Below are 11680 nucleotides of genomic sequence, written 5' to 3' on the forward strand. Positions count from 1 at the left end.
GATACAGCTGTCGACGACTGGTCCGTGCCTCTACAACGATATTTCGGTCACGTTTATGTATCCTTTGGATTTCCTAGTCGAACTTACTTCGCAAGGACGCAACTTCACAAACTTCATCGTCAGTTCTCGCATCCATCGGCAGAAAACTATATAAGTTGTTGAAACGGGCAAGGCCAGAAGAAACGACGCCCAACACTCTGGAGGTTTTGCAGGAACAGACAGAGCGATGCGACCCTTGTCAAAGAATACACAATGCCCCAACCCGCTTTCGTGTTCCCTTCGGTGCCGAAAACGTGCGATTCAACGAAAGATTTCTCATTGACGTCATGTACCTTGACGGCAAACCAGTACTGCATATAGTGGACGCAGGTACACATCTCAGTGCCGCTCCCTTCGTGAAAGAGGTCTCCACTGCAACTCTATGGGCAACAACTCTTGAATGATGGGCAACAATCTACACAGGACTGCCTAAGAGGATTCTCGTAGACCGAGGGTCTCCGTCTGGTAATCTCTTTGCAAGTATTGGTGCCCTGAGCAATGTAGATGTCCAACGCACGGGCATTGAGTCACACAATTGTCTAGGACTGGGGGAACGTTACCATCAACCTTTGCGGAACACTTACCGCAAGCTATGCATCGCGTATCCCGATCGAGACCGCCAGTTGTTGCTGAGCATGTCAGTGAAGGCAATCAATGACACACTCGGCCCTGATGGTCTAGTCCCCTCTGCTTTGGTGTTTGGAGAATTCCCTTCTGCATTCACGACCTCTGAGACTCCGCATCCACGCGCCACTCTAGAGTCGAGAGCAGCAGTTGCAAATTTGGCACGCCGCGAGATGGAGAAACAGATGGCCGCTGTTCGACTGAAGCGCGGACTTCGGCATGCAACGCCTCCTGCAGCCGATGCCATCTTCGAGGTTGGACAGCGCGTGCTAGTTTGGAGAGAGAGAAAGGTCGAGAACCGAATCGGTGAGTGGTTGGGACCTTTCGCAGTCCACGGAACTGACCCTGAACGCAAGCTCGTCTACGTCCAAGATGTTAAGGTCGGACCAGCACGCCCTTTCAATGTCACACAAGTGAAGCACTATCGTGAACCAGATCACACCAACTACACACTCTTCGAAGAGCTACGTGAAAGCCTAGCTGATTTCTGCTCACCACCTGATTGCAAAATTCTCTTGACTGAGATATTGAAACCTAAAGACCCTAGGTCCTCGACCCCTGCAATGTCTGAAGCTAAGAAGAAAGAGATCGAAAACCTATTAAAGCGTGGCACGTTTAAAGTGGTTCTACGTGAGGAGATCCCAGAAGATGCCAACATCTTACCCGGTCGGTTCGTTCTCGCAGTTAAGTCGACAGAAGACGGCGAGGTCAAATTCAAAGCTCGATACGTAATTTGTGGTCATAGAGACAAGTTCGAAGACTACATGGTACACTCTTCGCAAACACTCCAGCCCGCGTCCGTCTGACTCTTACTGGCTCTTGCTGCGATCCACGGTTTCGAAGTTTGGACAGCAGACGTCAGGCAGGCCTACCTGCAGTCTGCCGAACCTTTACTTCGAGATATCTTCATCAAAGAACTAGTACCAGAATTTGAACCTGGATGCTGGACAATGCTTGCAGCTCATAAAACCACTATATGTACTGTGTGAGTCTGGTGACTTGTGGCATGCCACATTACACGCCCATCATCGTGAAGAACTGGGAATGAAGCCTCTTAGGTCCGACTCGGCTCTCTATACCTACAAAATGAATGGACTGCTCAAGGGGCTCTCAGGGTCATATGTAGATGACCTGATCCGTGCTGGGGATCAAGATTTCCGAAAAATGTCCAAAAGAACATGTGAACGGTTTGAGATGGCAGACGACGAATTACCGCCTTGCACCTTTACCGGATTCAGACTAGAACTGGGCGAAAGCAGCTCACTCTCTATCGACCAACATCCCTATGTAAAGGGAATACTATCGCTTCGTGTTGATGCACGCTTTTCGGACTTTGCGTCGTTGAGAATGAAACTTGCATGGCTTACGCATACACGTCCAGACTGTTCCTATGAGGTGTCACAAATAGCACAAGTGACACCGGAGCGCTTTGACCTCCAGCCGTCAAAAGTTATCAAGAACTGCAATAGAATGGTGAAGCATGTCCGTATGCATCGACTTCAGATTCAAGTCCCCAAGCTTGATATTAGCTCTCTTCGTATTGTGGGTTTCTCTGATGCGTCATATTGTGCAGTGACCCTGCGCTCTTTATCCCTTGTCACCGCCGTCGCGGGGCCGCGTCCCGCGCCTTTGACACGTGTGTAACACGTGTGCTCATCGAAAGTGTACATGTACACTTTGGATGATACCACACTTGTATGATAAGCGCGCCACACGTGTACTGTGCGCGCACACTTGGGAAAGTAAACCACGTGTACCACACGTGGCCACACGTGTATGACAAATGTATGACACGTGTATGACACGTGTACGACACGTATACATACGTGGTGCCCACAAGTTTCTACGCTTATTATTGTCTAATGCCAAGTGGCAATTCTAATGACGATAATTAATTATTAATTATCCATTTAGTAACCGACGCCGACGACGGCGCTCGGCCTACATAGGTCGGGTGTCGGAAGGCGCTACAGTAAAGAGGCATCAGGTGATCGGACCCCATCTCTGGTAGGATCCTCTACGGTTCCTATCTAGTTGGCTAAGTCTGGTACCTGCACCCTTCGTCGTCATCCTTTTTGTTGTTTTTCCATTACTTTTTCCCCTATTTTCTACATTTCTACACTATCTTTCTTCTTCGTTCTTCTTTCTTCTTCTTGTTGTTTACTCCTTCTAACGCACTCCCGCTGGAGTGCACCCCTTCACGCACACCGCGATGTATCCGCGGTACCGCGTCGACTCCCCTGAGTTACCCGGACAGAGGAACTCGAACACCCTGGTGGTTACTGTACCTTGCCTCGCGCTTTCAACAGCGAGATTTAAGCCCTCGTTGGCGGTGTGGAGGTGCACTGCACTACACGTCATTTGCAGGCAACTCGGACCTCACGTCCCACCTTGGTTACGTCTGCTTTCTGTCTGATGCCACTGAGGCAGTTATTCCTATCGCCTTTAAGTCATACAAGGCACGTAGGGTGACGCGATCGGTAATGAAAGCGGAGGTAATAAGTTTTAGTGACATGTTTAACTGTTGTTTTACCTTGGCCGAGGATCTACGGAGTATCATGCAGGTCCAATTTATTCCAGTACAGTTATAAACAGATAGCAAGTCGCTGGTCGATGTGATATCCAAGGGTACGAGGATCGCGGAAAAGAGGCTCATGTTGGACATTGCGGTGGCAAAAGAAGGACTTCGGAAGAAGGAAATCAGTGACATTGGTTTCGTGCGGAGCAACGATAATGTTGCTGATGGATTGACTAAGAAGATGCATCAAAAGGCCCTCATGGATGTTTTGCGGACAGGAAAATTATCCATTCGAGCTGAACAATGGATAGTCAGAAACTGAACCGAAGCTCAGTTATCACGTTTACGTTTATTTGAAGTTTTTTTCTTATTTTTCAGTGTCACCTTAACAATCTCCCGTACCTCAGCTACTCTTAATTGAGTTGCATCATCACCGCCGACTCGTCGTAAGATATCCTCAGTGAGCGCGAACGGAAAACGTGACGAGCTATCATGTATAATGCCCTTCTTGCAGTCTACAGCTACGCAGTGGTCCACAATGCCATGTTGTGTAATTCTGCCAATCCATATACCTGTGCACCGATTGACCAACCATTTAAATGGATTCTTATTGAATTCACCTTTCTCCCTTTTCGGGATACGCGGAACATTTATCCCGACCGGAAGCTGATGGACAAAAAGAAAAGCTGCTTCAATGTTTTAAACCTCGTCGGGTCCGAGTCAAAATATTTTTTGACTTGCAAAGCGGTGTGTTCCTCGTACAAAGATTCGCATGCGTTGGATACAGCCGCTGACACAACGTGTCATTATTACTCCGAATGATATTTGGTCCGTAGTCGTGAACCTCGAACTTGCGCGACCCGGAGATATGTCCACGAGCTCCAATCCCTCTAACGACCATCGATGTTCCACGACACCTTTCCATCATTTTTAACAATTGGCGTAGCAACTCATGGCTTTTTGCTGCTTCGTCTTCCTGTACGCCCGTCCCTGTGTTGAGTTGTTTGATCATGGCCAAGAAGGAGTATGGGGTTAGTTTCAGCGAACTTGGCTCGATTGGTCAAAAGCTTTCCGGTCCTCTGGTCACTCCACCGCACGCGTACAGTGCACCATCACGCAGTGTCTTTCCGCATTTCCCAGTTGTGCCGTCTCCAACAACGATACGCTCGATTCCCCATGTCATCTGGGCTCACCGATACTAGATATTGGAACACCTCCCCGGAGATTTGTGTCCACTTTTATTCTCAGGTGGACCGTCTCGTGTGCAGGACAAGAAGCGACCGAACGCTTGCGAGTGCAGGCTATTATACGATACGAGTCGAAGCAGATGTCGGTGGCCAAGACACCACTCCAGTGCCACGTAAGCGGGACTTAGCAGTCATTTTTCCGTAATTTTAATTTCGTTTTATTTCGCAGGGACAGACAGGAATTGTCGTGAACGGATAGGGGAAATGTCAATCTTTTTGGCTTACAGCCAATAAGATTGTCTTTATTCGTTCACGGGAGATCGAGGGGTCGATGCTCTCGCAATACCCTGTGTGCGTTCCCCGCCAAAAAGGGGGGTATACTATTCTCGGCTCCCCACCCGGTGACTAGCACCTGGAGGAGGGTAGAGGAAAAAGCAGTAAACACATTTTTAGTGAAAGCTGCTTAACCATCGCGTTCGGCGTTTGGGCCTCGTCCTATCCTGCACTAATACTAATTTCCGTGTCTGTCTGTCTGTGTGTGTGTGCGTTCCCGCGCTGCCCTTGGCGCACGGGGGCGCTGCCGTGACAAGTGGCGGCCACGGGCGGGGCCTGGCCGCAGGCCAGGTCCGCCACGTGGACACGAGGTGGCTTTAGGCACGATCGTAGCACTACAGTACTGTACAAATTTAAATTTTGAATGCTACACTACAGTACAGAAAAAATAAAAAATACAACCCGACCCGCTTCGCGTTCTTTACCGATCCCAGCGCACACCGTCTACGTGAAGTGAGTAAGTTATTAACTGTCCTCAATGCTCCGGCCAGCTTGCTGCCAGCGGCATTTGAGCGCACACGAACGCTTACTGACTATAGACGGTGTGTATCTTTTCTGCGAAGTGTCTACTCAAGAAGAACGCCAAGAATTGCGAGCCGCGCGCCGCGCCGCTACCCCGATCCGCCTGAACTTTTCCGAGTCCCCCACAGCGTCGACACGTGTCAACGTAACTCATCCAGCCCCGCCCTGTGCGCCCGCCCCACGTGTCCACGTCCCCTCGATTGCCCCCGCGCCCGCCCCACGTGTACCGCGCGCCCCTCTGCCACGTGTACCACGTCTTCCCCCGGCCCCTGAGCCAGCACCCGCACCACGTGTCTGGCGCGCAACGGTCCCACGTTTTACACGTTTACCTCCGCCTGTCATTCCTACGTTTCGTGGGCTACGTGTGCCACGTGCGATCGAGCGGCCGCGTGCGCGCACGTTGCCAGCTGTCACTGCTGTGTTGCGCAGTGTTCCCGTATACACGTGTGACACCGGCAACTTTCATTGCTTGCGCGCGGTACTGTAGGATGGGCATGCGCATACTGAGGGGCACGTGGCTCAAGTGAATCAAGCGGGCCGAACATTCCGGTGCGAGGTGTGTGCGTGCACGGTTGCCACTGCACACGACTTCAGGCGACATCTGGCGGGCAAGAAACACAAGCGTTAGCTCCGATCCATCACGGGATAGTACAAGAAAATAAAGGCCCTATTGTTACTATTTTGCTAATTGCTCTCGCGGACGACCTAGCTGGCTGACGTTGCGTTTAGACCTTTGAGGACTGCTTGCTACGACTCATAGCAATCTACAACGGACCTCTCGCACTTGCGTCAACCCTAGCTGCACTTACAAGGATTTCACTAGCGTGCCGAGCAGAACGGAAAGGGCGGGACCAGCGGATGAAGACGTGGCAGAAGCAAGAAGGCAGCAAAGAAACGCGCATGCAAGGGCAAGAAGAGCGCAAGAGACTGAATCTGATGCTCAAGCACGTCGTGAGGCAGGTCGAGACCGTGCCAGAATCCGGAGGGCTCAACAAACCGAATCTGAGACTGCAGCGCGTCGCCGAACCAACCGGGAACGTACTGCAGCACGACGAGCAGCAGAGACTCCTGAGCAGCGCCAAGAGCGTCTCCGACGAGGCAGGGAGAGAGCAAGGGCGCGCAGAGCGGGAGAAACAACCCCCCTCCGAGAATCACGGCGCGAAGCGCATGGCATTGCGACACGGAGCGCTAGAGCGGAAGAAACAACCCCCCTCCGAGATGCACGGCGCGAAGGGAGCTCATTGCGTCACGAGGCGCTAGAGCAGAGAAATGTACTCCCATTCGTGAAGCGCGGCGAGACCTTGACTGTCTCTCCACCTAACGATCAAGGGATGCACAGGACACACCGACTCGGAATGCGCGGCAAGGGTCCGACCGCCAGGCTCGAAGTGCTTCCCGACAGCTCTTATCTCCACTTCCGGCCTGAGCGAGTTGCGCAAGATATTATTCGAGCCATTGAACAATCATCTGTATTCAAGCTTTCTTGTGTCCAAGAACGCCTCTTGAGCAGTTCTGCGGCAAGGCCGATGTTTTCCACTTGCTGCGAGAAGGGAAAGCTGTCATTGCCCCTTCTTCCCGACCCTCCAGCTCTTCTGCGCTCTCTTCTCATCGATGATACTCAAAGGTACCCCCGCTTCCGTAAGAACATTCGAGCATACAATGCAGAGCTGTCTATGGCATCCGTGGTCGCCAAATGGGTGAACAGAGGGCCCGGCCCTTCCAATTTTAACCCAACAATGACGATGCAGGGCGAGACGTACCATTACATGGGTCCCATGATGCCATCCGAGGAGCGGGTGCCTTCCTACGCTTCCATTTACATTCACGACACTGCCTACGCCACCCAGACGCGTACAAGGCTTGGAAACTCTACACGACTGGAAGAGGCATTGATGACGCAACTAACGCACATGCTGCACGAATGCAACCCCTACGTGCAGACATTTCTGTGTATGCGAGAATGGGCTCAATCTCCTCACAACAACACTCCAGTCGCGTACCAAATGGTCAACCATGCCGACCGCAGGCCAAGTTATGAGCACGTGCGCCGGTACAATGGTCCCGAAGCTTCTGAAGTGGCTGCATTGATCCCTGGAAATGAAGACGGAGAGATTGGGCGAAGAGATATCGTCGTTCGCAGGCGAGGGACTCTGAACAGTAACGGGAACGAAGTGTTGGATCCGATTTCAGTCAGTCATCGTGCATACGATCCGTTGAGTTACGTGCTTTTGTTCCCGAACGGTAGAGATGGATGGTATCTAGAGCTTCGATTCTCTAGTGAGGACGACGGCAGACGTACCAAGATAAATCCGATGATGTTCTACGGATGGCATTTGTTCGAAAGGGCAGGTGAGTTCATCATGATCTTACACGCAGCGCGACTCTTTCAGGAATATTTAGTTGACCAGTTCTGCAAAGTGGAGGCGGAAAGGCTTTCGTATCTCCGCCAAAACCAGACAAAGCTTCGAGCGGCGGACTACACCTCACTTTGCGACAGCCTAGGAGACTCCGGTCGTGCTGAAGATGAAGCCGAAGCTGTACGTGCAGGACGATTGTTCATTCTCCCTTCTACGCACATCGGATGTGACAGCTACATGAGGCAGCAGATTCACGGCATCATTGCTATATCTAACCAAATTGGCCACCCGGACATCTTCCTCACCATGACATGCAATCCTAGCTGGCCGGAAATCACAAGAGCCCTGCTGCCCAATCAAACTCCTCAGGACAGACTGGATCTGTGCGCACGTGTGTTTCGTCTCAAAATGAAGGATCTCATGTCCTTGGTCATCAACGAGGATGTGTTCGGAACCGTCGTTGCCCATGTACGAGTCATCAAATTTCAAAAACGAGGTCTTCCCCACGCTCACGTGGTATTCTTCCTAGATGAGGTCTCCAAGAATGATCTGCGTAATCCCGAAAACGTCGACCGCATTATCTCTGCCGAAATCCCGTCTGCCCAAGATCCAGAACTCCAAGAGGTCGTGCTTAAGCATATGATTCACAATCCATGTGGGGAACGCAATCCAACAGCCGTGTGCATGGGCGAGCAGTACTGCAGGAAAAGGCTTCCAAAACCGTTCAAACACGAAACCAGCCAGTCCGAAAGTGAGTACTACATCACGTACCGCAGAAGGTCCCCCTCGGCAGGTGGCGTCTCCATCGAGCGTCCCTCCCGTATTGGCCGACGACAGCAATCCGTCGTGGTCGACAACTCCTGGTTCGTGCCCCACAGTCCTCTACTTGTAAGATCGTTCGCTTTCCATTTGAATGTGGAACTCTGCGTGTCACGCGTTGGAGGAATCAAGTATCTCTTCAAGTATGTGTGCAAGGGACAAGACCGAGTGACCATGGAAATCACTGCCAAAAACGAGTGCTACGACGAGATCTCGAACTTCCAAGATGCCAGATACGTGTCTGCATCGGAGGCCGCATGGAGGTTATTCTCCTGTGATATGTTGTGGATCGCAATCCTCCAGTGGTCAGACTTTCAGTGCATCTGCCCAACCACCATATGGTTTACTTTGAGGAAGGAAGAGAGCAGGAGGCGGCGCCTCGACCGGCATCAGGTCCGAAGCTGACCCAGTGGTTTAAAGCCAACGAAAATTTCCCAAGCGCGAGGCATATTCGGTACCACAAGTTTCCAAAGTACTTTACGTGGAAGAAAAGCAGCAAGTCATGGAGTCCAAGAGCATCCCTGCGAAGACGGAACGCCACCAGCGAAGAGGAAGCCTGAGATTTCAGTGGCACGGGCGCCAACGTAGTCGGTCGAATCTATACTGTCAGTCCGAGGGAGGGCGAGCGCTACTTTCTTGGCCTCCTCCTCACACAAGTGCCGGGGGCAACATCCTTCGAGAACTTGCGAAACATCGACGGCGAGCAGTGCACCAGCTTCCGACAAGCGTGCTTACGACTTGGTTTGCTGGCCAACGATGCCGAGTGGAAGCACGCCATCCGAAATTCATTCCGGTCAAGCTTCGTTCCCCTTTCTCATCTGTTCGCTACGATTCTCGCGCATTGCCAACCTTCGGATCCTTTCTCGCTGTGGAACGACCACCTGCACATGTTTCTCACCGATATTCGCAATCGCGCACGCGGACAACCCATTCGAAGACAGCAGCTTCGCGATGATCAACCACGCCACATCTTACGTGCTTGGAGAGGTACAGGAGGCCCTGCAGACGGTGCGTTCCAACTGGACGCTCGCACACTTCGGACTCCCACTCCCCGATGACAGCCTGCCCGCTTCGGAACAGCCAAACGAGATCCAGACACCCGAAGCACAAGCGCAGCAGTGCGAAGAGCGACTACAGACATCGTTGCCGCTGTGAAACACAAATCAGCGCCATGCCTTTGACGAAATAGTAGGCTCCATGCTTCCAGGCGTATCCGTCTCGGCATTGCTTCAAGGATCCTCCAGCGCCGTTGCGGGACCTTCTATGCCAACACAAAGTAGTCGTCTCTTCTTCCTCGATGCTCCTGGCGGAACAGGCAAAACGTTCGTGCTCAGCGCCATTCAAGACTTCCTTCGTTCGCGCCCCAAGCAAGTCATCGCCGTCGCCACATCTGCTGTTGCTGCAGTGTTGCTCGACGGTGGACGCACCGCTCATTACGTGTTCAAGATTCCCATTCCTGTATCTGCCGAAGCACTTGCAACTTCTCCACAAACTCCGATACTGGTCGTACATTGCAACAAGTCGATCTTATCATATGGGACGAGATCGCCATGTGCTATCAAAACTGCATTGAGACTGTCGATCGCTCCCTTCGCGACTTGATGCAAACCGACCGGCCCTTCGGAGGAAAGTTCCTCGTGCTCGCTGGAGACTTTAGACAAATCCTTCCCGTCGTTCCGGGCGGGTCCAGAGGTCAAATCGTGAGCGCGTGCGTCAAATCTTCCCCGCTGTATCGAGAGTGCCGATTCCTGTGCCTTACCGAGAACATGCGCCTCACTGCTCTCCAAGGGGACCCTGCAGCAGATGTGGAGGCTCTCAACTTCCCACAGTTCCTCCTCAGCGTCGGGGAAGGCAGACTTCAATGCGATCAGCGCCCGGAATGGATCTCACTACCACAGTCCGTAGCGTTCGAGCACACCATCCGCAATTTATGCCTCAAGGTCTTCCACGGCATTCGAGACAATCACGCCGACCCTACATGGCTCACAAAGCGCGTTATACTCACCACAAAGAACAGACCGCTCGAGCAGGTCAACGAAGTCATCGGCAACATGATGCCGGGACCGTATCGAACATATTTAAGCGCAGACAAGGTCGAGAGCGAAGACACCAACGCGCTGATCTATCCCACGGAAATGTTCAACACCTTGACGGCCGGGTCTGATCTACCAGACCACAAGCTCAAGCTCAAGAAAGGTTTCATCGCCATGCTTCTGCGCAATCTCGATCCCACTTCCGGTCACGTCAACGGCGCTCGATATGTCATCGAGAAAATGACCAACAACCTATTCTTTCTACGCGTTACCTCGGGGTCACATGAAGGCAACAGACTCTGCATTCCACGAATGCCCTGCGGACCAGGTGACGACAACTTTCCCATTCCTGGCTTTACTCGAACGCAGTTCCCCATTCGCACGTGCTTCGCCCTTACAACGAACAAAGCCCAAGGCCAGTCCTTCGGAGGCCGCATTGGTCTCGACCTACGAGATCATTGATTCTCGCACGGTCAACTCTACGTCGCATTATCGAGGACTACTCACTCAAGCAACGTCACTATCCTCACTCGAGAGTCCGATGCAACAACGCGAAACGTAGTATACCCCGAGGTCCTTCAGTAGTCATCAAAAAAGGTAAACGCCATTCTCTTTACATCTCGCCTTTGCCACCCTTCTGAATCATTGCTCCTCCACGCGGACTTGGCTCGGCGCGCGAAGCGCGCACGGAGCCCACTTGTCCCCGCGTATACTAATTTCCGTGTCTGTCTGTCTGTGTGTTTGTGTATGTGTGTTCGTGCGCTCCCGCACGGGTTCTCATTGGCGCACGGGGGCGCTGCGGCGACAAGTGGCGGCCACGTGCGGGGCGGCCTGGCCGCAGGCCAGGCGGCCACGCGGACACGTGTAGAAAGCGGCGGGGCCGTGATTTAATTTCATTTTTTACTACAGTGACAAGTGTACTGTGCGGACTGGGGGCGGCCTGGCCGCAGGCCAGGCCGCCACTGGGACACGTGGCTACCACGGGCACCAATGCGGCACTACAGTAGTTTACGAATTTAAATTTAACACTACAGTAGAGTAAAAATAATAATACAGCCCCGATCCGCTTCGCGTTCGCTAGCGATCCCGGCGCACACCGTCTACGCGAAATCAGTAAGTTACTAACTGTCCTCTTTGCTCCGGCCGGCTTGCCGCCCGCGGTATTAGAGCGCACGCGAACGCTTACTGACATTTGACCGTGTGTGTTTTTTTACGCAGTGTCTACGCAAGAAGAGAGAGAAGAACTAC

At 52.3% G+C, this 11680-nt stretch overlaps 1 protein-coding gene across 1 annotated transcript; it reads left to right on the top strand.

Moving 5' to 3' along the window:
* Positions 1 to 6896: 6896 nt before the first annotated feature.
* On the top strand, positions 6897 to 10894 carry CHC_T00008853001 (ATP dependant DNA helicase PIF1). The gene is made up of 5 exons (XM_005710135.1): positions 6897 to 8636; positions 8771 to 8906; positions 8961 to 9374; positions 9607 to 9681; positions 9846 to 10894. Exons 1-5 carry the CDS (start codon positions 6897 to 6899, stop codon positions 10892 to 10894), a joined length of 3414 nt encoding a protein of 1137 aa, XP_005710192.1.
* The last annotated feature ends 786 nt before the right edge of the window (positions 10895 to 11680 follow it).

This window comes from Chondrus crispus, genomic scaffold (assembly GCF_000350225.1).
Source record: "Chondrus crispus Stackhouse genomic scaffold, scaffold_531, whole genome shotgun sequence".
Taxonomy (NCBI): domain Eukaryota; phylum Rhodophyta; class Florideophyceae; order Gigartinales; family Gigartinaceae; genus Chondrus; species Chondrus crispus.